This window comes from Hydra viridissima, unplaced genomic scaffold, assembly GCF_058129835.1.
Source record: "Hydra viridissima isolate aposymbiotic clone 2 unplaced genomic scaffold, HvirCarnegie_v1 scaffold_7, whole genome shotgun sequence".
Classification (NCBI taxonomy): domain Eukaryota; kingdom Metazoa; phylum Cnidaria; class Hydrozoa; order Anthoathecata; family Hydridae; genus Hydra; species Hydra viridissima.
This window is the reverse complement of record NW_028324306.1, coordinates 9,496,546-9,524,393: the sequence shown is the minus strand read 5'-3', so window position 1 is coordinate 9,524,393 and position 27,848 is coordinate 9,496,546. Positions and strand designations below refer to the sequence as shown.

The window sequence follows — 27,848 nt, the reverse complement described above, 5'->3', positions numbered from 1 at the left end:
TCCGTCATGGTCTTAAACTTTTGAAGCTCGCCAAGAATCAACTGAAACTCTGAATCGCTTATTTTATTATCCATCAACGCTTTGGAAATGTGCTCGCTGATCGTGTTCAATTTTGACTCGGCCAGCACTTTTATCTTTTCATGCTTTTCCGCTTTCAAAGCCATTCTTTTGTTCACTTGGCCTCCGACAATCGATAAAAAACCCATTCCAATAGCTACCCCTTCACACGCAATCGCTGCTGGGCTTGCAATAATTGTAGACAAAAGACCAATTCCAGTCGCACCCAATGCTATGCACAATCCCTGCATCGTATTGTACACATTCGAAATGATCCTGAAAACGCGATGGTACTTTTTGCTGAGATGAACTCTCTTCTTCCTCTCGTTGTCCATCTCTTTTTGGATCTCACTTATTTTTTGAAGACGGTAAACGTGTCCATCATCCACTGGAGCCGTTGGAAGAGTGAGGTATATTTCTTTATAACTGTTAATATCCATTTTTTTTTATTAAGGAGAAATAAAAAATTTTCTTCCCTCAGATCTAAAAGAAATTCACGATGCAAAGACTCTCTCCCTTTTTAATCACGACGTCCTTGTCACTTCTGTTATAAATTTTAAGATGTTCTCTACAGACTCTGAAAAAAGCAAAAAGTGACTGAAATAATTCAGCTTTAAATTTAGCTCATGCCTAAAATTCACCAAAGCAACACCTCTATCCACTTTAATCCCGAACATAAAAACAATTGTCTGTTTGGATAAACGGTTCAACTTAATTTCTCTTTGAGCAAATATTTCACATCTAGAACGACGACAAAGCCGTCTAGGAGGATGATCCAAATGATCGTTAAAATAAACGGTGCCTTTCAACTTATTCTCGTCAATACAAATGATTCTTCTCATCTTTTTAACAGTAAAGGAAACTTTTTTCTCAATCTTTCTCTCCATTCCTCCTCTTCTTTTTTACATTCATGAATATACTCTTTAATTTCTGCTATTTGCAAAAGTTTATCACAGATTTTTAATATCCTTTTTGGATCCTCAGACATTTTCATTTGCGCATAAATTTATTTATATCCATAATATTTTTCATGGTTCAGCTTTGAATCACTAGTGATTTTTAGATCATCTAATGATCCGTGGAAAATTCTCTGAATTTTTTAAGCATAATAAAACACTTGTCCGAGAAGAAGGTAAAAGCTTCCGGATTGACCGACTTGTGCGTCGCTGGAGTTGAGCGTGACGACGAGCCTTCTTCCGGCTGCGACGCTGGGCATGGAGTCTGCTTCTCCGAAATTTCTGTAAAACGAAATGGTGGTGGTGGAACCGATGGAAGCAGTGGATTGGTATACTAGACCTGAAGACTTGTTGTTGAACGAGGTTAAGTTTATCCCATTCCACGACGACAAGTAAAAATCTTCTAATCCAGATGAGGAAAAGAAGCATGTGCTGTCACCGTCGTAACCAGGAAAGTAGGTGTAATTGTTGGTGCTGTATGGAGTCCTAGGAGTGAGAACGGTTCCGTTTCCAGGAGGTAAATTCCCATCATACATTCTGACTCTGGATTCCCACCAGTTTCCAGAAGACCCGATGATGTGCACTCTGATGTATTTGAAAAAAACTCCGTTTCCTTTTCCGTTGGTGTTCATCAAAACATATTCGCTTCCGTAAGTGGTGTTTAAATATCTGAACGTCCTGCTGTATAGTTTGAAAAGAGGAATGGTGGCAGGAATGGAATCAAGAGTGGAAATGAACGGTTGAATCCAATACGTCATGGCTGCAGCATTTCTGTTTACCAGTTGAATGGAGACGTCGTTTCTGAAAGGCATGTCCAACGTGAAATATCCTCCCATTGAAGTGGCGCTGGCAACGTTGCATCCTTGCAAAGAGATGGCATATGCAGGTCCTCCTCCGAGTGGGGTAAAGAGCAAGTCACAAGCAAGTCCAGTGTTGTCCACTCCTATTCCTTCCGTGGTTTCTGCATAATTCCCCAGATTGATTTCTCCGTCTGTAAAGATTCGAATAAAAACATTTCCAATGGTTCCACTCACAGCCAGCCACAGCCTTCTCAACACTCCAGATTTTCCGGAAAACGCAAACACAGGAGAAGTGGTTAACGCTGCGATCGTTTGAGACTTAAACCCTAAACTGGTGAAACTGGATCCTGGAACGACACTGGTCAAACTCGATTTTTGCAACAACAAGTCCACATAACTTTTTGTCGCAGCGTCTTGCGCGTTTGAAGGGTTGAGCACATTGATCAGTTTATGTGAATTCAAATCCAAGTCGGAGGTTCCCACTGATGTTCCACCGGCATGCGTGTCCACGTAATTTTTGGTGGCTGAATCTGAGGATAAAGTGGGTTCAGCTAAATTGGTCAATTTGTGGGATGTCATGTTGACGTCTGTGTACAAAATATTGTTATAAGCCACTTTGGTGTCAACGTACGCTTTTGTCGCAGCATCGTGAGAAGTGGTCGGATCTTTCACATTGAGTAATTTATGGTTGTTTAAATCCATGTCAGCAGTGATGGTGCTCGTTCCATCCACTTTAACATTCATGCTCGAGCTGACGTCGACGTAATTTTTAGTGGCGGCGTCGTGAAGATTGGTCGGCTCGTTCAAATTGATCGCTTTGTGAAAATTCAAATCCAAGTCCGCGGTTCCCACAATAGCCCGCCTGATGCATGCGTGTCCACGTAATTTTTGGTGGCTGCATCGTGAGAAGTGGTCGGTTCTGCCAGGTTGATGATTTTGTGAGAGTTGAAATCCAAGTCTGCAATGATGGTGCTGTTTCCATCTGTCCTGACATACAGATCGCTTGAAAGAGAGGTTGAATAAGGGTTGTATAAATAACGACCCAATTCTGATCTACCAAATTTGTCAATCATTTTTATATGCCTCAGATTTTATTTTTTGCCTTACCACAAGGTATTAATAATGCTTTGAAAGTCAAGACCTTCATCCCATTTTTTCAGGACGTAAAGACACAAGTGACCGCAATAAGAGGTATGACCAAACTGCACTCTTTCTCTGTTGTAATAAACGGGACTCTTCAAATATTTAACCAGTTCAACAAGAGGAGGTTGAGCATAAGAGTCAAAGCTGCATTTCTTATTACCGTCTTTGTACCAGCACACCCAATGAAATCCTCCAGTGCTTGAATCACCAGTGTTTGCAATGCCACATTCTTTTTTTTCTCGGTTTTTTCGGCAATGTGTCTCTTTCAAAAACACCTCGAAAGTTTATTTTTAGCTTTTTAGCAGCTTTTTCCAATTGAAAGTTGGTCAAGGCCTCATTTGGCAATGTTATTCCTTCGACGTTAATCATTTTTAAATTCGTGCAAAATTTAAAAATTCGAAGAATTTCCACGGATCCAAAGTATCTAAAAATCTCCATTAAAACCATTCAGCTCCGTTTTGCAACAGCAATTCGGCAACATTATAATAATCGTTTTGAGATATCAGGTCCAGCGGTGTTACTCGATAATCATTTTGCGCGTTTATGTTTGCTCCGTTCTCCAACAGCAATAAGATAACATTTAGATGACCGAAATTACACGCCTTGTGCAGAGGCGTGCATCCGTTTTTATCTCGCGCGTTAACATCAGCCCCGTTTTGCAACAGCAATTCGACAACTTCAACATGGTTTTTTTGAGATGCCATGTGCAGCGGAGTCCACATGCTGCTGCACTTCGCGTTCACATCGGCACCGTTTTCAATTAAAATTTTTACAGTCCTGGCATTACCGTTTTTAGATGCCAAATGAAGAGGCGTCCATCCGTCTTTGCCTTTCGCGTTAACATCGGCTCCGTATTCAATTAAAATTTTTACGATATTCATTTTATATGAAAAAGAATTTCTTTAAATCATTTTATTTTTCTTCATCAGACTCCATTTCATCTAAATCTAAATCACCCATAATGCTTTGAACCAAAACAGGAGCATTTTTAGTGATGAACACTTCTGGAAGCTTGACTTGAATCGACTCGATCTGTGATCCAATGAAAACGCCTTCAATTTTTAAAGACGAAATGGCAAAACACCTTTGACGAACATACTCCAATGGATCAGCTTTGACCATCTTTTTGTTCTCCCTTTTGCAAAACAAGGAAGTAATGTTCTTTTCTTTTCTATACAGCTTTCCGAAAAAAATGGAAGATGAACTTTCTGACTTTTTCTTAAAAATAGATAAATCCTCAGCCATTATTTTTTTTGTTCTTCCTCCTTTTTTCAAAAAGGCTGCCTTAAGAATGACTTGCTCGCGAAGAAATTTTGTTATTTTTTCAGTCACCTCCATAAACTTTTCTTCTTCTGATCCATTTTTATCGTCATGAGCAACAAAAGACATGGAATATCCAGTCAGCTCTTTTGTCTTTGGATCAAAACACTCAAACACATCCAAAGAATACAAAATGGGGGTTCTTAAGATAAAAGGACCTTTTCCATTGTCATACTCGTAATACAAAGGTATCTTTTGATACTGAATAGGTCTTGTGGCTGCGTAAATCTCTTCGGAAGAAGTAGACATAAATTTGCAATATTTACTTGATTTCGGAGATATGAGTGGTAAACAAGGGCGTAGAATAAAATCCCTAACTAGAGATACAGGTACTTCAATTTGGCATACTTGTTATGGGTTAGTAGAGATGTGTAAACATTTGTTAAAAAAAAATTTCATTTATGTTATGTTAGGAGAGTTCTCAACAGATTATAATGAAAAAGCATTCAGTAAGTTTAGACAAGGTTCAGACGGAACATATTTTATAACTGTTTAAATTGTTGTTGAAAAATTTAACATTGAAAAAGCTAAACTGTTATTGGAATTAAAAGTTGATGTTTCAGATTACACTACTGATATTGAGCATTTGTCAAAAATGTGGCTATTTTAGAAGTGAAGAATCTTATGATATAATTAATCAATTACCTGAACAAGAAGCATTTTTGCCACTGAGTACAAAAATGGCTCTGTTTTATATTGCAGGCTATGTTACAAGAAAAGATGATGTCAGTGAAAATGAATTGTTGACTGACACTGCATTTTATTTTCAGTTGTATGGAGACTACACAAAAACCATGGACAGAGGTGGACTGAGGGTACCTCTGGATTGCTATGTTCAGTGGGTTTTTTTTTGTTACATTATTTTTGAAGTTGAGAAAAAAATGACATGCAGAAAGTCGTTGTGCAATATGTTTATGATGATATCAGATATTTATAACTTGAAAATGCTAAAGAAACATGGTGTTATATTGTCAAACATATTTCTTAAAAATTATTATTTGTTTATTTCACCTAAGTCCTCTAAGGAACCTGCATTAAAGGTTTTAAAATTATCTGTAAAGCATTAAAAAATATTGTTATGTACATTTTTTATAACAATTTCTAATAGTTGATGATTATTTTAATGGCTTTTTTTCGCATTATTTAAAAGGTTGTTTATTTTTCTTTTGTGATTTCGTTTTTAAATAAAATTCATTCATGATTCTGAAAAATATTGTTTTTCATTATTTTTTTTTATTTATTAAAATTTTATGATATTTAATAAACACTACATTAGACATTTTGTGCATTGGAACAGTTCCTTTTAAATTTAATAAATTTACTGAAAATAATGTAGCTCGCTTATTTTTTCAGCCATTTTTTTATATTTTCCGTAACATTGTCCGCCCCCAGTTAAAAATACGGATTCGCGACGGGAAGGCCTGTAATAAGTATCGCCATGGTAAGTACGCATTTTTTACAGGATTGCGGTTTTGAAAATTGCGTAATTACGCAAAATTTTAATTTACGCAAAAGTTGTCCGTATTTATTCATTTTTTTGCGTTTTGCGTAACTTTAAAGGAAAGGCCCTCGGATTCAATTTTTTTCAGAATTTTAAGGCCGGACATGCCTATGCCATATCCAGTACTATATATACAAGGATTTATGAAATTAATACCAATCTAGTCTGTAATCTGTATATAGAATTGACGTTAGTTGTAATCTAAAACGGACCTTAATATCTGCAACTTTATTCTATTAAGAAAATAAAAATAGGAACAGCAACTTTATTCTATTAAGAAAATAAAAATAGGAACAGCAACTTTACCTTGAGAAATAAGTTAAGTTTCATCATTACCTTGAGAAATAAGTTAAAAGTTTCAAATCGAACTGTTTTTTAGGCATAGCCAAGCTAGGTAGTTTTTGAATTTAAATATTTTTATCTAACTTTTCTTATGTAAAGTTATATTTGTAAGTTAGGTCTAGATGTGAGGATAAGGTAGTTGTTTGTAATTGTCATAAACCATCAGGCTTATAATCAATAGTAATAGAATAATACTTTATATTAAAATATTTATAGTTATTTAAGTATTAAATTTTGCTAAAGTACAATTAAAACAAAACCTTTTTCAGACCCAATTGAAACAAAACCAATCTTTGCATTTTTTGTCTGCTAATTGGGTTTGTTGGGGTCAATTGATTTATTTTTGAGGGTCAATCTATTTGAATATTTTATTTTGTTTTAGAACTTAAAAAAAAGCTGAATGGTTTGTAGAATACTAAAGACAAGCCTTGGGTATTTTTTACTGAATTAGAAATTAATGTATTTGGTTTTGTTAGAAGGAAGGAAGGGGGCTTAAATGCACAGATGAATTTTGAATAGAGTTAAGATTTAAAATAATTAATAACAGTGCTAGATATCCATCATTTAAGCCACTACATTCAATTCCTATTGACTAAACAGTGAGCAGAAGCAATAATGGTATTGAAGAATATTACAAGTACCATTATTTCAAAGTAAATTGCTTAAATATAGTATTGGTTAGGCTCATTGCAGTCATAAATAGTAAATATGAAATAGTAAATCAGGTAAATTATATCACCTCAATTAAGAACATGTTATCTTGATTTTTTATTAGTTTCATATTAGAATATAAAACCATTCAGCTCCACATAAGTTGTACTAATAACTATAATATTTAATTTATTGATTATTTAAAGTATCTCCTAGGAATTGAGTATAAGTATTTTACAAGTGCCTTTAAAGAGTAAATGTTTTCACATTCTCTCCAATAAGCAAAAATCTGAGATGATGCATTCTTATTTGTTTTTTATTAACTTTTTTCTTTTGTAGGCCCTAATAAAAAGATGGAAGTTGAACTTTCTAGTTACCCTTTAGTTCCAAAACCTCAAACCTCTAAGTTTGATGATAAGTGTGTTTTTTTTGTTGTTGTTGTTGTTGTTAATTTTGTAATAGTAAGCTTGTAAAGTAGTAAAAACTGTTATTTAATTTACACAATAAATAATAATTCAAAGTTATTATTTTACTAGAAATATGAGCAAAGTAAGGTCTTTAAATATATGTACCTTGTTTCTTCTTTTTTGAAAGTCTAATTACATATATTTTTGATATCAGACCTTCAATTCGTATATCTAATTCATCTGACACTGATCATAATAATGAACATGCAGGCCGGCCAAAGCTAACTCGAGCAAAGTCAATTAAACAGTAAGTTTTCAATATTTGTAATACAAATCATAATTTATAAATTAGTTTTATTGAAGCTATTTTATGATTTGAACTTGAATTTTTTTTATCATATACTTTTAGAGTTTTTTTAATAAAACAAACTTTACATAATAATTTGTAACTTTTTATATCAAGATTTACAATCAATAGAAAGGGGTCTTATTTAATGAAATCAGTACACTTGCAATCAGTTGCTTTTTTTTTATTTTTATTTTTTTCTATTTGTTTATTTATTATTCTTTTTTTTTTGTTAAAAAGAATTTAGAAGAATGTTTTTTCGTATATATTTTTTATATTATAGTTAATATTTATATACAAAGTGAAAGTTATACAGTTTTATTTAGAAATAAAGAAATTTAATTCTAGGAGTATAGCAAAGAATACATTAGATTTCTTTGGAGTTGCTCCAGAAAATGATGAAGAAAGAGAGAAATGGGAACAGCGGCGCTTAAGACTGAGAAGCAGATTAGGTTAAATTTTTCATTCGACTTTTCATTTTTTATTCATTTGTATAATTCTAAATCTTTTCATAGTTTTTTTTTTCTTTTTCTTTTTCTCTTTTCTTTTCATCTTTGTGAGTCTTAAGTTGAATTTTGTGTTACTTTCATAAAAGAACTTTTGTTAAAAAGCTTAATTAACACAGATTTGGAAAAAATAATATGTAGAAAAGTTACAACACGCTATAAACAAGACAGCGAAAAATACTTAGTTAAACCCATTTTACCCTATGATAGAGTATAACAAACTTACATCAAAAACATTTTCCTGAAAATATTATATTATAAATGCCTAATTTAAAGGACTAAGTTTGTGCAATCTATTTGCTAACAGAAATCAATATTGAAAAAGTGTGGACTTTGAAAACCAGAAGAATTCATTCTAAGGACTATTAATGAACCACAAAAACATTTTCATGGATATTCACAATCAGAAATACAAGAAATTTTAGTCAAATATTATTTCTTATTCACTCCCAATTTATTGTATCAGTTTTAACAGAGTAACTTTGATCAGAAGAAAATGTTTGTAATACAAAAAGAGTTAAAAAAGAAAAATTTTATACAAAAGTTGTTTTAAAAAATACATAGTGGTCACTGCCTACATTTTTTTTATGATGACAAAGTTAAATGGAAACTTAGAAGAAGCAAATTAGACCCTTTTTACCCCACACTACCATATTCTATTTGGTACACATATTCAGTAAAAATATCAGAAGTTTATTTAGATAAATCTGAATTCTGAATTGCTAACATTTTTATCCTTTTATCTGTTTTACAGGAAAAGTAAAAGACTCAGATTCTACATCTTTGACTCCAGATGAGCCTGATGGTATGCATTTATCAAATATAGTGCATTATGCAATGTCTCAAAGTACTTATCTAAAATATCACAGGCAGAATGCTGCAAAACTTTTATGGAGATCTGCATCAAAGAGATTACTCGCAAAGGTACTTAGCATTTACAGTGCTGTGAATAAGTTTTAGCCCACCATAATTTTATAATTATTTTTGATTTTATTGTAATAATATGAAAGACTTATGAAATAAAAAGATCAGATTCTATAGACATATATTACAAACAAAAATATCTAGAAATAATTTAACAAAGTATGATACAAAAAGAAAAAAGAAGTAATACTTCCTATGTCCGCCTTTTGCATTGATCACAGAAGCAAATCTCCTGGGAATAGATTCATATAAATTTGTAATGAACTTTTGTGGATTATTGGCCCACTCTCTTTTTAATAATCAGAAACATTCTTCTACATTTTTGGGGTTATATTCAGCATTTTTTTATCCAAATAATCCCAAACATGTTCAATAATGTTCAAATCTGGACTTTGAGGAGGCCAGTTCATTACTTCGAGAACTCCCTCCACACACATGTCCTGTAAATATTTTTTTGCCACTCGGGAACAATGTTTGGTTTCATTATCTTACTGTAGAATGAAATTATTACCAATTAGACTCATTCCAGATGGCATTGCATCATGTCTTAAAATTTGCCATCATTTCTGATAAAATTACCTACTCCAGATAATGAAATACAATTCCAAACTAAAACAGAACCTCCCCCATGCTTGATTGTTGGATGTAGACAATCAGGCCAATATGCCTCTCCAGTCCTTTTTCTTACATACTTTTGTCTTCTGCTACTGAACAATTCAAATTTTGATTAATCTGTGTATAGTACACGGTTTAACATTTCTTGCGTCCAATTATTATGCTGTTTTGTATATTTAATTTTTTTTTTTTTTATTGCCACGCTGTAATATAGGCTTTCGGACAATAACACACACCCCTTAACCCAGCTTTTAGTAAATTTTGTCAAATTCAAGATGAGAAAACATTGGTCCCAGTCACAGCCTGAATGTCTTGGGCTAGTTCACTGGAGGTTTTTTTCCGATTTCGCAAAGACACATTTTTAAAATACTTTATGTCATGTTTTGTAAGCTTTAGAGGTCTTCCACTTCAAGTTTTATCCTCTAGAGATCCCGTGTTTGTTTTTATTTTTATATAATTCCTCTAATGGCTGTCCTTGAATATTTTGCTTTTCGGACAATTTGTTGTTGAGAATAACCTTCTTCATGAAAAACAATTTTTTTACGTTCCACTGGTGGACTTTTACCCAATTTAACGCTTTAATAACAATAAACATAATAATGCAAAAGAAAAAAAAAAAAAAAACTTGAATTAGAATAAGTTTTGTTCTTAGAACAACAAAAAATGATATTAAACACACAGTATCTATGAAATATCTTTGTAAACTGTACTATCATCTAATATGAAGTCTTCACAGCAATAAATAAACAAAAATGCAAGAGCAAACTAAAAACAAACGAGCTAATACAAATTGGGTTCAGATTAGCATATAATAAAAATTAACACGTTAGATATCTAAATTAAAAAATCTATTTAAAATTTTGATAAATATTGCTTTTGTTTGTTAAAATAGTGTTTAGTATTGTTTTAAGTAAGACATTATCTTATATCAAAAAATATTCAGAAGCTATTATTCAAAATATGTTAAAGAAACATGAGTTTTGATAAGTGGGCTAAAACTTATTCACAGTACTGTATATATATATTTGCATGCTTTTTGTTTTAAAAACTACTTCCACTGCAGCTACTAAGCTGCAGTGGAAGTAGTTTTTAAAACAAAAGCAGGGTTGTGAATCTGATATCAGACTTAAAAACTGGTTTCTTTGTTTATTGGTTTTTAGGAAAGTCAAAACTGTTCTTTTTATATCAGTGTTTCTTATTAAGTAAAGAAGTAAATTAGGTATCTTTTATTCTACTTCTTAACTTAGTATTAAACAAATGAAATCAGAAGCAGTCGTTTCAGCCTCTACAGATTTAATACTTTTTAAAGCTTAAAAAAGATTTTTTAAGTTTTTAGTCATTTCTTTTTGGTAGTTCCCAAAAGATGACATTTTTTTTGTTAATGAAGTAGTTCTTAGCAAATTAGGTTTGGTCTGATTTTCATAAAAATAGTAAATTTTTTAATCTTATCAACCAAGAAACTCCTTTTGCTTGCCTAATGCTTTGAGGAAAAGCATTTGGCAAAGAAAAGACTTTTTTTTTTAAATTCTGATTTAGCTATTTGTTTAAAACATTTCATTTGACTCAAGGTTGTCAAAATCTTTTTGACAGCCTCACTTGTGAGTTAAATGAATGAATTTTTTTTTTCAGCCTCAATATGCTGTTTCAACAATAGATAGTTTTAGAGGAAGAAGTTATGCACCTGCAGATCTCCTTGATGATGATATATCTGTTTTTAGCTCATCATCCCATCTAGATGATCAAACTATAACTCCCAGTTCAGGATTACCAACACCTTCTATTATTGATGATCGTTTCTTTTTTTTTGATGAACCTGCTATTGATGAGGAAAATGAAGCCGATACAACAGATTATTGTGATAATGCATCTGCATTACCAACTCCTCAAATGTATGTTTCAAATTTCTAAGTATATCTTTTAAAGTATGCCATGTGCCATTAATTCTTTACTTAAATTTACTTTTTTTTTTTCATTGTAGTTCTCATAGATGGGATAAATCTTTAGGTCCTGAACCTCGTATTGAATCAGCATCATCATCTTATCATTTATCAGGTGCTATTTCTGTTAAAAATGCTATTTTATTAAGATGTTGTTTCTAATTAATTAGCTATTTGTTATAGTTGCTTTCTTCATCTCCAATAGAATTTTGATAAAAGTTCAAAAGCAGTTTGAATTTTGATTTGTTTAAATTCAAGATTTTTACAACAGTTTTCAAAGAGTGTACAAGTAAAAGAAATAAATATATCTGTTATCAGTTATAAGAAATTTTAAGTAGTTTAATTATGTTTTTTTTAATTATTAATTTTAAATAATAAACTTTAACATAACTAATATCAACTGGTATAAGATTATGCCTTTTATTTTATTCATATCTATTTTTTTAAATATAGTTAAATCTCTTATTTTAGGTAAGAAAATTGTTGGTCAGGTTAATGAGCGTCGTAATCGTATTACTGTTAACAGAATGAAAAAGAAAAAGCGTGAATTTGGTAAAAGTGTTGTTGGTAATCTTCTTAATCTAAACCCCCTGAAAAATCGAATTACAAGTAAAGTACGAGAACAAATAGATGAATTTTCTGATCACAGGTTTTCTTTTTTTTTTTCTTTTCTTTTCTTTTTTTTTTTTCATATAATTAGATGTTAAACACTAAAAATGTTTAGTAAATCCACAAATGTAAAACACTAAAAATATGTAGATGTTAAACACAAAAAATGTGTAGTAAATCCATTCTGCTATTTATGATTACAGAAAAATGATTCTTTTTAAGAAAATATTTAAAATGCCTTAACATTGTACAAAAGGTCAGATCTTTAATTTCTTTAGATTTTTAATCTTTAGAAATTAACCAATAAGTATGAAATTTAAAAGACAAAAAATGAAGTGTGAAATTTGGTGGCAGATTATTTTAAAGTTTGAGGAATACAAAAATGTCAATTAAAATACACCAAAGCAATATTTTGCTTTTTTGTTATTATTACCTTAGTTTCCTTTTTTGAAACATTACAAAAAAATTTGTCATAAATGTGTATTATGTAAAATGATAAAACATATAGTCAAAATAAAAATATTTTGAAATGTGCCACACATTCAATTTGTCACATACATTCAATTTGCTACACTTTCAGTTTGCTATCCATTTTAAATATTTCTATCATAATGTACAGGAACTGTGATACATTAACTAGGACTGCATGTACTTTAGAGCGAGCCTTGATACAAAAATTTCTGTAAGTGTTTGAATATTTAGTTTCAGATATTGTTCACAATCCCAAAATATCTGTTCTTTACTTTTAAGACAAAAATAAGTCTTTAAGTAAAGTTAATTAAAAATTCAGAGGGAAAAACTCGGAGAGACTTTTTATATTCTTCCAGGTTTTATATGGGTCTTTGAAAATGTTAAAATAATTTAAGATTCCAATTCTGTCTGTGTGATAAAAGTTATACTCTAAGAATCACTTTTAACACACAGGGCACTTATTTTACTTTCTATAGCTATCCTTTATGTATCTGACAATAAAGGACAGCTAAAGAAAGTAAAGTAAGTACCCTATGGAATAGATTCCAGTTTTCTGCTAATTCATTGATATTTTATTGTGTCTATTCAAGGATTGCTTTAACATTATCCTTTTTCTTGAAACACACATTTTTGTTATATATGTTTTTAACAATGTAAATGAGCTTGAGGTTCCTAGCTTCACTAGAAATAAATATATTCATGGATATTAAAGGTATGGAAAGAAAATCAAGACAACTAAGAAAATTTTTTTACTTATAAAGGAAAGTTTTTAAAGGTTTTCTTTGTAACTAAGAAAACTGCACTCAAGCAAAGTGCAGTTTTCTAACTTATAAAAGAAAGTTTTTAAAAAGTATGCACTTTTAAAATGCTTTCATCAGAAATTTCAACTTTTGGTAACTTTCATGGGTTTTATTTTGTTCCTTTATTTGGAACTTTAAAAAAGTTCATTTTCACTTTTTTACCATTTTTTATAATCTTTATTATTCTTTTTTAAATGTTTTAGTTTTTAAAAGATAATTGCAACTATTGCTTAGTATTTTTATTAATTTTGTTCTAAATTTTGTTGTAGGCCTTTTTTTACTTATTGGTTGTCTTTTGTGCAAGTAGTTATACTTATTGTTATGGTTTCTGTGTATCCATTTGCTCCAATTGGTGTTAGTCAAAGATCAATACAAAAAAGTGTAAAGTTATTTTAACTATTCAAGATGAATTTTAATGAAGTGTTATTTTTTCTCTTAAAATACATTTTTTTCATCTTTTACTTTTTTTCAATTTAGGTATTAGTAAGTCGTAATGGGGTTCTTGCTTATGAAACACGAGAAACAAAAGAAGTTGAAAGTTTTTGGATTGGACCAACTTTAGTATGTTTCTAATGTGTTTTTGCTATTTGTGATATGTAGAATACTTTTCTTCTTACAATTGTTCTAGATTTTCCTAATTTAAAAGCTGATATGTAAACATATTTCAAGCTATGAATGCTTACATCACTTTTCAGCCTCCCTTCATGTTTACTTAACAAATTGCAATTTGAAATTATGCAATTTTTATGAAATTTTTTAGACAATTTTATTAACTTGGAAAATTCAGATAACCATCAAATTAAATCTCATTTTTTTAAAAACTTTAAAAAGAGGGAGTTGCTTTTAATATTTTTAAGTTAAAAGTCTTTTTGCTTTATTTATACCTTTTGCTTTACTTATGTCTTTTGCTTATAATTTCAACTTGTGTTTTTTTTGCTTTTAGAAAAGCCTAATAATTCTTGGGGCAAAGTATGCACCATGTATGAGGCATGATTTACAATTATATCGTAAATTGGCAGAGGAACGTGAAGAAGAGAATAAAACTGGTTGTTGTATTCAAACATACAATACAGGTTGTATACAAAGGAAAAAGAGGGAGTGCTCTGTAGGTTTTTTGTTTGGTTTATAAAGTGTTAAGTTAGTTAAAGTATTCTGTGACATATTTTGGTGATTGTTAAGTATTCTGTGACATATTTTGGTGATTGTTAAGTATTCTGTGACATATTTTGGTGATTGTTAAGTATTCTGTGACATATTTTGGTGATTGTTAAGTATTCAATTATTAGAAAAATTTAAAAGTTCTTAAAAGTTAAGTTAAAAGATTGATTTAGCTAAGTTTTAGAATTTTTACTTTAATTGTTATTTATAACATCTGTTATTTATAACATTTATATCATATTTATAACAATTACTTCAATCTATGAAATTTGTGGGTGTGTCTGTCTATCCATAAAAAAATAGGTATATGCATCGAAGAAATGACAATATTCTGTTCAAACAAAAACCTAAAACTAAAATAATTTTTAGGCTTAATATATGATTGAATACTGATTTCACATAGCTATATTTAGACAACTAACAATATCTTGATAAAAACAAAATTAATTTTTAAACTTTTAGCATTCTGCAACTTTGAATTGAGTTATTTTCTCTTTATCTTTAAATTCACTACCCTCAAAAATGGTCAGGTACCAATTTTCAGGCAATATCTTCCACTATAACTTAAATTATTCAGGAGAAGGTACCACTAAAATATCCATAATGGAGAACATGGGCCCAAAATATGACAATTTCAGTCTAAAGTTCAAAATAGCCTATCTTTATAATGAATCAAAATACATAACCGTCTTTTATATTAAGGTGGTGTAGCATTTCTTCTTTTATTTGAAAAAAATTCAAGCCTTTCACTAATTCCTGGAGGCAACTCCAGGAATTAGTGAAAGTGTAACCTATTTTAAAAAAACAGAAAATTTGTCTTCGCAATTTTATTTGTGTTATTTTCTCTACATATTCGGATTCAACTCCCTCAAAAATGGTCAAATTTTCAACTGTTTTCTTCAAATAGAACTTAAATTATTCAAAAAAAGGTGATGCTAAAAATTCCATTATGGCAGACCAAAATGGCATTTTAGGCTAAATTTCAAAACATAACTTTTGAACCATTTGGAGTTGGGAGCTCAAATTTTGTATTTTTTCATGTTTCATTGATATGTACCACTGGTTAAACTTTAATGGAAATCTGAAGGGGGGGGGGGGGTTGGAAAATTTTAATTTTTTGTCCCACTTTTACATGGAATTACCCATATGTAAATGCATGCTATTAGTTATCTAAATATTTTATTAAATTGTAAGCTGTATGATATTTTAATATTTAGTCATCATTCACTACATATACTCCTATCACTGTTTGCGGTCAAGACCCTGGGTAAGTTTACTCCTGATGAGGATGTTTGTTTTTATTTGAGTTTACTTAAATTTTTAGGTTTTAATATTTTATTAATATTCAAAGTTTGAAAATCTATTAAAACCTTATTTAAAATATATTTGAAAGTTATTTGAAAAAGACATTGACAATGAAAAAATGTCAAGTTGCCATGTTTTTTCTTTTTATTTTGTGTTTATTTAAAAATGTATTCAGAATACAAAAAGAAATGTGATAATGATGAAACTAAGAAAAGAAATAGCAAGTAAATAGGAATAAAAATAAAAAAACATAAAAAAATCTAAATGTCTATTAGTATAATGCAACACAAGTCTTAAGGCTGAGATAATTGCAAATGTTGCATGAGCCATAGTTTTATTTTTTTTATTCTTTGTGGAAAGCTAAGGCTTCAAAAATCAAACGGAGCTTGTTGAGTAGGAAAATGACCAAACTCTGAGCTTAGATACTTTATTGTGTTAAATAATGGGAGCAGCTACAATTTGCACACACATGAAGTTATATTACTCAAACTTTTTTTATCTGCAGACTTTCATATCGTTAGAGCTATTATATCAGAGCTTTCATATCTTTAGAAAAACAATTTTTTTTTAACTTTTATTAATGTGAAGAGTTTGAAGCAATATTTTTTTCACATTTTTATTCATTAAGACTATAAATTTTTGCAAACTTTTTGGAGATATAATTTTTGCAAGTTTAGTTTATTATTTGAATTGTTCTGTATTATCCTAAATCCACCATTTGTGAATGTGGTTTTTGAAAAATCTGAATATGGAATTGGTTGATATGGTATTTCATGAAATGTTCATTTCATCTGTAAGAGATTTTTTTTTTTAGCTGAATCTATATCTGCAAATGACATTGTTTGGGAAATTTAGGAAATTTAGCTTTTGCAAATTGCTACCTTTTGCAGAGGTTAATTTTACAAAATTTGTGCAAAATTTAAAAAAATTTGTTTTAAAAAGAATGGTTCCATAATACAGCGGAGAAAATAGAATTAGCCTCACCTTTATTTTTTGTTCTAATTTAACAAAAATCGCAGGTAAACAATTATGAAATCTACTTTATTTCTTATTACTTCTATTACAACTAAAAAGTTTATAAATTGGTATGTTTAATTAATTCCAAATGGAAAAAAAAATTAAAAGTATTCAATTTGTGGAGAAAATTGAATTAGCCTCATTAACGTTATATACAAAAAATAAAGAAAATATTTTGTTTTTACGCTCATTTAGTATTTAGTATAGCTTCCTGAATTTTTAATGACTTCAAATATGCGGTTTGACATAGTCACAAGATTTTGGTTTCTATAGATATTTCATTCCAAGCTTCTCTGATACGATTTTTCAGCTCCAAGGTGCATTCAAATTGCTTACCATTTTCATAAACCTTTCTAGAAAGTCTTCCCCATAGATTTCCAATTGCGGGCCATTCCATTACGTGAATATTTTTTTCTCTAAACCAAGCTTTTGTAAGCTTTGAATTATGGATAGTAGCATTATCTTGTTGGAAAGTGAAAGTTTCACCCATCAATTCCTCACCATGTTCAAGTAAACTTATTTCTAATAAGTCAATGTAGTCCTGTGAATTCACTTTTGTTGAAATCCATGCCAGTGGAAGTTTTCCAGCAGAGGAAAAAGCCCCCCAAACCATAACATCTCCACCCCCAAAGTTACGACTCATCCAAGTTTCTTTCTCTTTTCGAAGATCGTGCCAGTAATATTGATAGCCATCAGGACCATCTAGATTGAACTTTTTTTCATCACTAAAGAGAACTTGATGCCACTGTTCTTGCCAAGACACGTGTTCTTTCGCAAATTGTAATCTAACTTTTTTATGACGAGCAGTAAGTTTTGGTTTTGGTTTACGCTTTTTCCAAACTGTGTTTGGATCTTCATCTAAGATTTGTCTCACACGTTGAACAGATACAGGTAATTGTAAATCAGCACGAATTTGAGATGCAGTCATGTGCTGAGCAGCAGCACGACGTACAATAACTCGTTTAGTACGATTATCAATTTTACGTTTGCCACCACTTCCCTTATAAGCTCCATAATTAATGCCAATCTTGAAGTAATTGTTAACCACTTTTGGAGATCTTTTAATTTTCTTTGCAATTTCCCGATTAGATAAGCCTGTATCTTTGTATGCTTTGACTACTGCTAATTCTTCATTCATTAAACGCTTACCACGTCCCATTTCAAATTAAGGTATCAAAAACCAAATGTTAAAAACTTTATGAGCACTGATTTTACAGTCTTTGTTTAACTTACAAATAATAATAAAAAACTAACTCACAAATGCGTATCACCAGATCAAAATATACAAGTAAACTGAAAATAATTATTGATGAGGCTAATTCTATTTGTTACCACAAATATCAAGTATTATACATTTTATGGTTTTATCAAATGTACCGCAATTTAATTTTGCTATATTATAATCTAAAAAGTTGTTGTTTGTAACAGTAATTATATGTGTGTGGATACAAAAGTTGTACCGCACAAACTTGTTTACAGATTTACAAAATATTGGATCAGCACATGGTGAGGCTAATTCTATTTTCTCCACTGTATTTAATGTCTGTTTTACCAACAGCTTTTCACGGTTTGGAAGACTTCTTTCACAACATCATACAAAATATGTTGTATTGCTGCAATGTGTATATATCAATCAATCAATCAATCAATCAATATATATTTTGTGTTAAGGATGTTACAAAAAACACAGGTCATTGCAAATAGTAATTCACTAATAAAACGCAATGACCTAAATAATATAAAGAAAAGATAAGAGAAAAACATAAGAAGTAAACTAGTCACATAGTAAAAATAGAACTTTACAAAAATTTATAAGTAACACTTATAAAACAGACTTTTAAAAGAATTAAAATATAGGTCAAATAGTTATTATAATGTATTCACATATACATACATATATACGCATATACACAAATAAGAAATTATAAAATGTACATAAACATAAAGAAAAAAGTTATAGAGTCTAAGAATAAAGTTAAGCGTAACTTTTTAGATAAAAATGATGGAGTGACTTTAAGAACAGATTCTTGGATCTAAGGATAAAATCTGTTTTTAGGGTGTACGGAAGGGTGTTCCAAGAAAGGATACACTGATATGTAATGGAATTTATTCCATGTTTAGTTGTCTGTTTTTGTGGGATGGTTAAGTTGTTAAAAGTGACTGATCTTAGGTTATGCCCACACGTTGTCCTACTGTTAAAGTAGTTACGAAATATGGAAGGAAGGAGACCGTGTTGTTGATCCCAGACAAATGAACAATTTAGAAACTGGATTAAATCATAGAAATGAAGAACTTTGGATGTAAGATACAGAATGTCAGTAGGGAAGTCTCTTGGACAGAAATGAATTATTCGTAATGCTCTATTTTGAAGCAAAACGATTTTAGACAGATGGACGGTTTTAGATTGTCCCCAAACTTGGCATGCATATTGTAAATGTGAACCAAAAATTGAGTGATATATAGATAGTAATGTTTCAAAATTAACGTAGTGTCGAATTTTTGCTAACATGTCGTTGGCACGGTTTAATTTGAGAGTAAGGTTATTTATATGTGTGTTTAAATGAAAGTTTCTCATCTATCACAACACCAAGATAAGTTATGTAATTAGACAAAGGCAGCTTTTGGCCACTTATTCTAAAGTTCAAGTATTTTGGAAGATTCTTGTTAGTTTTTTTAGAAAAGTTAGTATACTGCGTCTTAAATATTACTATTTCTGTTTTTTTAGTATTCAATGAGATTTTGTTTGCTCGGAGCCATTGAACAAGACTGGCCATATCCTCATTAATATATTTATTTAGTTTTTTGAGGGAGTTTGTCGTTAATTGAAGATTTGTATCATCAGCAAAATGATACGTGTTTGAATGTTTGATAGAAAGATTAAGATCATTGATGTAAATAATAAAGAGAAGAGGACCTAATATGGATCCCTGAGGAATACCAATGCAAACGCTTTTGATGTCTGAGAAGGTCTGCCATTTAAAGTAACAAACTGTTGACGATTGGAAAGGTATGATTTAAACCATTGCAACGGGATGCCACGTACACCATAATAGTTAAGCTTTGATAGGAGAATGCCATGGTCTACGGTGTCAAAAGCTTTTTGTAAATCAATGAAAACCCCACAGGCAAAGTTTCCATTATCAAGAGCAACTCTTATACTTTCTGTAATTTGGATAAGAGCGTGAGCTGTAGAATGCTTTTTACGAAAACCAAACTGGTGTTTATATAAACATTGATTTTGGTTTAGGAAGTCGTATAATTTATTATGCATAACTTTTTCAAAAATTTTGCTTAAATTAGAAAGAAGAGAGATCGGACGATAGTTGGTGCAGTCAACCGTTGATCCTTTTTTTGTGGACTGGAATAAGTTGGGCCAGTTTGAAGACATCAGGAAATATTCCTTTGCAAAATGAATTATTTAAGATGATACTTAGTAGTTTGCATAGATTTTTTGACACCAGTTTAAAAAGTTTTGTTGGAAGGCTGTTCGGTCCAACACTCTTACCTTCTATGATAGTGGAGTTTATATAGTCGAAGGTCTCCTCTTCAGTTATTGGTTGCACATAAAAAGAGTTGCTATTAGGATTGGTCAGATACTTTTGAAAGTTGAATTTAGACTTCGGAATTCCATTGGATAATTTTGAAGCAATCGTAGTAAAGAAATTGTTAAAATGGTTAGAGATAGCTTTAGGATTAGTTTCGCATTTGTTGTTGATCAGTATGCTTGTTGGGGAGTAACTTTTATTTGGCTTTACATTTATCAACTCTTTTATACCTTTCCACGTGTTTTTTATATTATTGATATTGTGACTGAAAAAGTTTGTGTAATATTCCTTTTTGCTAAACTTTATAAGATTGCTTATACTATTACGATATTGTTTAAATTTTACAAAAAGTAAATTTTTCTTTCTACAGTCTTTTGATTTTAAATATTTTTTATGAATTTTATTTTTAATTGTAATTGACTTGAGAATGCCTTTCGTTATCCAAGATTTATTATTATTACTAGTTACTTGATCTTTTGTCAATTTTTTGTAAGGGGCATGTTTGTTCAAAATACAATCAAAAATTTCGATTAATTTTTTAAGGGAATAATTGACATCATTTTCTTCTTTTATAAAGTCATCCCATTCAACATTTGAAATATCTTGGATAAATTCAGCTTTTTTAAAGTTTTTAAAGCACCTCCTAAAAATAGGTTCAGGTGAAGTTTGCGTTTTGGAATGCGGCATTATTATAAACTGAGCAAGATGATCAGATATTGAAGCTGTAAGATTGCCTGAGATTATATCAGAAGAATAAAAATTTAAAAAAATATTATCAATTACCGTTTCAGAATGAGTGGTTATGCGTGTAGGCTGTATAATAAAAGGAAAAAGAGAATTTGAAACCATTGATTCTAAAAAATGTGAAACTTCATTGGATGTATTGTATTTGAGCAAGTCAAAGTTGAAATCTCCCATTAACATAAACTTCTTTTTGTCTAAGCTAATTTTCTCAAGAAGAGAATTTAGGTAATGATCAACAAATTCAGATGGACACATTGTTGCATGACAATATAAACAACCAACTATTGAGTTGCTTTTTTTAGCATTTATTAAATATAGATTCAATAAATATAGATTCAAGTTGTTTACTTTTAACCAGGATTAAGTCAGTTCTAACTTTAAAGTTTAAACTAGACTTAATATACATCAAAGCACCACACTTTTTAGCTTTAGTTGGCGTGTGAACGGTTACATATCCGTCTAAATTAACATTAGTTATAGACACATCTTTATCATGCAGGTTAGATTCCGTTATTCCAATAATATCAGGCATATTATTAAAAGATGCTAATAGTATTTTAAAATCGTCAATATGATATGATAGAGAAGATATATATATACTTACCATGAACTATGTAAGTGAAATGTGCACATACTGACTATGAATGATGTAAGTGGAATTTGTACATAACGACCATGAACTATGTAAGTGAAATGCCACTTGCTTTCCATCTCCTCGTCCATTGCATAATTTTGATTACTTTAATAATGCTTTTTTTTAATACTTTAGTCTATTTTTAGATAAAGCATGTAGCTAATATTTTATAAGGAATACTTTACTTGGAACAATTTTGATTTTCTATATGCTGCTAAACTTGATTTTTTCTCTTATGACTATATAGGATGAGCCTTGTTTTATTCAGTAAATAATAAAAATTAAAAACAAAATTCAAGATTATCCCAAGATTAAATAAAATGAGTCTGAATATGCATTGTGTGATAATGTGATAATAGTACTGAAGCAGGGGCTTTTTCCCAGATGTGGATGGCATTTTTTTAAGTTGTACCTTTTGATATATTGGTTTCGAGTACTTTTAAGAGCTCAGTTGTGAACAATAAAAACCAGTTTTGAAGCTTCTATCTGTTTGTCATTATCTATCTGTTTGTTGTTATCTATTTGTTTGTCATTTTTTATCTTTTTGTCATTATTTATCTGTTTGTCATTATGTTATGGTCAGCTGAATGTATATTGGAATGGCTACTTAAAGATCTCTCAACAGGTATCCAAGTACCTGTTGTGGTGGTAAATTCAAAATTCCACTAGCAAATTTCAACAACTTTATGAAATTACACATGAAACCTTTTACCAAATTATTTGACTTGCACAGTTTATATTCTAATGTATTTATTCATCTAATTATTAATAGCTAAAAAAATTCCAGACATCCTATCATTAGGGTCTGAGGAGTGTTTAAGGGGAAACAGTAATAATTTCAGTAGTGAAATGGCTTAAAAACAAGTTTTATGTGTAAATCATCTGCCTTGGATGTCCCTAGAACTCTTTTGTAGGATATTTTCAATTTCTTTGCAATTTCTGTAATGGTATAATATTCTTTGTGCAATCCTTATATCCTTTGATTTTATCATACTTCTAATTAATCATTTGAAAATTTGAAAATATTTAAGAAATTTCATTATATTACTTTTAACATTAAAGTTTATTTAAAAAAAAAAAAAAAAAAAATGAAATAAATTAATACTAAAAATTACCACTGATGTGAATAAAATTTCTTTTACATAGTATAATAATGATTTTAATATAACTAGCTTTAACATAATTTTTTTTAAAAATTTCAGAAATTATGTAAGAAGTGTTTAAACTACAATAAAGTAGTGATTGGCTTTATATTTCAAAAAATCACAGATTATTATATGAAATCATCAAGTTTATACAAAAATATATGGTGATTCTAAACTTTTGGTCAGTAGTGTAGGCATTCTGTGTTTAGTAAAATTTGAATTTTCCAAATAATCCAATCTTTCATGGCAGACCCCTCTTTAGTAGTCTAGGTCTATTTCCTTTTTTTGAAAAAATGCACTTGAAGTAAATATGTAGACTGTTGCAAACAAAGTGTTATTTTGGTTGTATATTTATTATTTCAATTATATTTATTTATTTTTGCTTTCTTATAAGTTTTTGTAGCAGATTTATAAAAGCTTATTTTATAGTTCACATAAATGAGTTGTGAATGTAATGTTGTGTAGTGAAATTTAGTTGTTAAATTATACTGTTTTAATATGAGAATTGAATGAATGATTTTTGTTTGTGCTCCGACTCTGTAATTATATCATATGTTCAGTGTTACAGCATTCATTGTATGTATAACAACGCATAACTTTTTTTCTGCCCTTGGGTTTAAAGAGCAGTTTTTTTATTTCTTGAGGTGTAGTTTATAAGAAAACTTTGAAGTTGACCAATCTAATTGTTGCCCTCTTAGATGTTTTATTTTGTAAAAACTCAACAAAACAATTTAAAAGGTTTGGAAAAAGTTTTTACAATTTTCAATGTTTTAGGAAACATTCTTATACACTGTCAAAATTTTGCACAATCTTATGAACTGTTAAAATATTGCCACTTCTGCATGGTGAACTCTTCCAAGTGTTAAAGTGGCATGAGTGCACTTCTAATCATATCCTGAATTATCAAATCTAGGAAATTTACTCCTAAAATCTTTGGAGTGGCTTTGACTTTATTTGTATAGTTGTGATGAGGGTACTGTTTTATTTGTGACTGTGATGAATGAAAAAGATTAGTTTTGCCTGTTTTTATCTCTATAAGTAAGGAACTTCTTATGTGTTTACAAAACCAAAAATTTTTGTGAAAAATTTCTGTTTTTCCATAAAAAGTTATTTTTTAAGTTATTATTTTAATATTCAGTTTTTTCACACCTCTAGTTTAAACCTTTCACAGTCATAAAAAGATTCATTTGGTCTTGTAAATAAAAATCTTACTCTGTTTTGCTTTTGTAGAGCTTGTATTAATCCTGCATCCAAAGCTCCAAATGAATGGAATAAATCAACTATCACAAAATGGCCTGTAGGTCTTTTGAGTACTTTTTGTGGACTTTTTTTTTTCCTAAGGAAATAAAGGAAAGAACTTAGTTTGCTGGTTACTATCATCATTATGTTTGATTTAGGTTTGTCGTAAATCAGTGAACAAATCTATCTTGGATCGTGAAAAATATCCACATATGCATTGTGAAATAACTGGTCGTCCATGTTGTATTGGAACACAAGCCGAGTGCATTATTACTAGTCAAGCATTATGTGAATTTAAAGATGGCGTTTATCATGCAGATAAAACATTATGCTCTCAGGTACATGCTTGTAAAAATATTCATAATCACTAATGTGCAGTAATATATATATTTATATATTTACTTCCTTTTAGATCATTAAAATAAGTTTTATTTATGGTATATAAACATGTTTAGTACTTTGATAAGTCTTTATGCCAATTATTGTAATGCAAATGAAATAGATAATTAGAGTCTATTTTGCATTACTAGTGTAGTAAATGAAATAACACTGGCAAATAATAAGTATAAATAATGACTCCAGGAGCTTTTATAATTGCCTCAGAAATTCACTCACTCTGAAATATTTAAGACAATTAAAAAAGCAAACTATGGAGATTGAGAGTTGTATTTCAGTCAAATAAAATTATTGTGATTTTATCAAAACCTTCAAAAACTGTAAAAAAAAGTTATTTCTTCTAATACATCTAGAAAAATTTTACTTAGTAGAAATATTGTTGTTTATACAGTTGTTAGGAAACCAAAAATGAGGACTAGGTCTAAAGATTGAGCTAGTATCAATCTTTAGACCAATCTCTGGTTCTCATTTTTGTAGAAGCAAGTCATTTTTAGTGATAAAAGTAATTTTAAAGTAATAAAGAGGAAAAGCAAAGTTGTTGTTCAAAGGTTGCAAAGTTGTTGTTCAAAGGTTGCAAATTAGTTTCAGGAGTGTTGGTATATGGGGATGCTTTAATTTTAATAGAGTGGTTTGTGTAATATCTATACAGATAGTATCAACCTATACAATGTTATATATAACCTTATTCACACATTAACTAATTTTTTACCCATCCAAGCCAAATAGATTTGATTAGGTTTAAATCTGGCAATCAAGCTTGCATTAAATAGCCATTAAATTCCATTCAAACTTTGATTGTGCTGTGTGGACAGTACCCACATCTTGCTGAAACTGTCACCAATTGTTTCCATCAGCAGAGGTTTATTAAAAAAAATAAAATATTAACTTTGTTTTTCATATACCATAACTAAAATTATTGTAAAATATTTACAAGGTATTTATGTGCATATTATGTTTAATATGTATTTATAAATTCTTATTTAATTTCAGGTCGACTGTCTAGCATCAACATGTGGTCTTCTTCCATTTGTTAATGAGGATCAACCAGATCAAATATATCGTTTATGGCTTTCACTTTTCTTGAATGCTGGGTAACAATTTTGTGATATAAAAAAAGTTTTGAACAAAGTAGAAAGCAAATCTTTTATTTACAGAAGTTTCCAAACTAAAAATTTAAATATGGTTTTAAGTTTAAAATTGATCGATTTTAACTTTGAAGTTGGAGGCTTTAAGCTTTGATTTTTATCTAAAAATTGAAGTTTTTAACATTAAAATGCTTCTTTTATTAAACCTAGGCTCATGCATCTTGTGCTAGTTTTGATTTTTAACTTTACAATCCTACGAGATATTGAAAAGATGGCTGGTTGGCTGCGCACTGCTCTTATATTTTTGTTAAGTGGGGTTGGTGGTAGTCTATGGAGTAGTGTTCTTCTCCCATACTCTCCAGAGGTAAGTTATTGGTGTAGATTTTACTCCAACTAAAGCTATTTTATTACCATTTTATGAGTTCATTTTGTGCAGGTTTTTATTAAATTTTCTAGTTCTTATCTATTTGTATGAGGAATTGATTTCTCTTTTGTAACTTGATTTTTTGAAAAGCCCACTTCAACTTTCAACTTAAAAGTAAATTTTTTTAACTTCAGTGGATAACCATTACATTTTGCAATATTAAACTGATGATTAGTCTAGATATATTCTGTATTGTAACTAATCTTGTGCGTCATGTTTTGCTATATAACTTATCTTGCCATAAGTATTGCTACTCAAAATCTTTTGGCATTAAAGAACATAGAATTGAAAATTTTTTAAGGATAAATCGAAGAAACAGTATTGAAACTGAGTATATACTCCTTGGTTTCCATTCAGTCTTTTCTGTTTACAAAGTTAAATCCTTTTTATTTCTAATTTAGTGTCTTGCATAAAAAGAACAAAGTTGTTTCTTAGATTTATATCCAGTTCGCCACTGCACATTTATTAACCATTACATCAGCTTAATTTTGATCATTAATGTATTACTCTTTATTGATGTATTACAAACCGATTATATCATTATTAACAATTGAACACAATTTAAAAATATAAATTGTCTAGCTGATATTTAATGTGGACTATAAAAAAATGTTAGAGGTAAAGTGTTTTTCCCCACCCTACCCTAATTTAAGTACTAATACTTCAATGATGAATATGCGAATGATTTTACTTTGATAAAAAAAAATTGTCGCTTTAAATTTATAGCAGCGGTCACAAAGACGTGACTCATTTTTTAGGATAAAAATTGTTTGTACTTGTAATCAAATGTTAACACTAATTATTACTTTATGTTGCTCTTATTTTTTATTATTGGAGTTTTCACAGTCAATATTCAATTTTTTTATAATTTACTGACAGTTTTTATTACCAGTCATTCACTCAGTTTTCGTTGTTGTTGGCTGCAAATCTGTAAAATGTCGTTAATATTTGTAAATTTATTATATGAATTAACTTATTTTTTTACAAGGTTGGTCCATCTGGTTCTTGCTTTGGTATAATTGCATGTTTATTTGTGGAATATATTCAAAGTTGGCAACTATATCAGCGACCTTGGATAGGTTTAGCTAAACTATGTGGATTAGTTTTGGTGCTCTTTTTAATTGGCTTGCTGCCCTATATTGATAATTTTGCTCATATTTTCGGTTTTGTGTACGGATTTTTCCTTGCAATGATTTTTTTGCCGTACGTTACATTCGGACGTTGGGATCGTCGCCGAAAACAAGTTCAAATTGTAATTGCCATAGTTTTACTTGTAATTATCACAACAGTTGGTTTTATTTTATTTTATAAAGTTCAAGAATTTCATTCCAACCTGATTACTTTCTTTAACTGTGTACCATTAACGGATAACTTTTGCAAGAACTACCATCAAGGACAATCATTAGAATTAAGAGCAAGAGATTATTAAAATGATGATAAACTGTTTTTTGATGTGTTTCACTCGAAAATATAAGTTAAAGATTTTTTTTTTAAATTTATTTTTGTAATTTGAACATTTTGCAGTCCACGAGTCAAAATACTTATCTTGTCATGCTTTATTCAGTAAAAATTTGCCTTGTCATCAAACAATGTACATTGGGTCAAAGTGACATTTTCCTAATCATAACCCTAAAATATATTTTAGCTAGTTTCGAGTAAGGGTCTGCCTCTCGGAATCATTTTCTCAAAATGAACCGGGACAAGCATAACGAGACGAGAAATGTCCCGGAAAAGTTTGACGAATAAACTGTCCCGGAATAAAGTTATAAAC

The 27,848-nt window shown here is 30.0% G+C and overlaps 1 protein-coding gene across 3 annotated transcripts; it reads left to right on the top strand.

The window, feature by feature from the left end:
- Positions 1 to 6,496: 6,496 nt before the first annotated feature.
- LOC145184088 (inactive rhomboid protein 1-like) lies at positions 6,497 to 27,615 on the top strand. 3 transcript variants are annotated; one of them, XM_090092586.1, is made up of 17 exons: positions 6,497 to 6,551; positions 7,110 to 7,188; positions 7,392 to 7,484; positions 7,872 to 7,975; positions 8,784 to 8,953; positions 11,198 to 11,457; positions 11,547 to 11,620; positions 11,977 to 12,154; positions 13,655 to 13,766; positions 13,863 to 13,946; positions 14,329 to 14,490; positions 15,761 to 15,810; positions 24,164 to 24,230; positions 24,331 to 24,510; positions 25,559 to 25,659; positions 25,864 to 26,017; positions 27,066 to 27,615. In XM_090092586.1, the coding sequence occupies exons 2-17, from the start codon at positions 7,124 to 7,126 to the stop codon at positions 27,504 to 27,506; spliced, it is 2,295 nt and encodes a 764-aa protein (XP_089948712.1). In that variant the 5' UTR covers positions 6,497 to 6,551; positions 7,110 to 7,123; the 3' UTR covers positions 27,507 to 27,615. The 3 variants fall into 3 exon arrangements, with proteins under 3 accessions (XP_089948712.1, XP_089948713.1, XP_089948714.1); XM_090092587.1 differs by having other exon boundaries at positions 6,500 to 6,772; XM_090092588.1 differs by having other exon boundaries at positions 6,500 to 6,844.
- Positions 27,616 to 27,848: the final 233 nt, after the last annotated feature.

What these genes read in the sequence shown, in the direction of transcription:
- LOC145184088 (XM_090092586.1), top strand. Translation starts at nt 7,124, where the DNA reads ATGGAAGTTGAACTTTCTAGTTACCCTTTAGTTCCAAAACCTCAAACC. An exon ending in AAGACTGAGAAGCAGATTAG is followed by an intron (nt 7,976 to 8,783) that starts GTTAAATTTTTC and finishes TCTGTTTTACAG; the next exon opens with GAAAAGTAAAAGACTCAGAT. An exon ending in CAAAGAGATTACTCGCAAAG is followed by an intron (nt 8,954 to 11,197) that starts GTACTTAGCATT and finishes TTTTTTTTTCAG; the next exon opens with CCTCAATATGCTGTTTCAAC.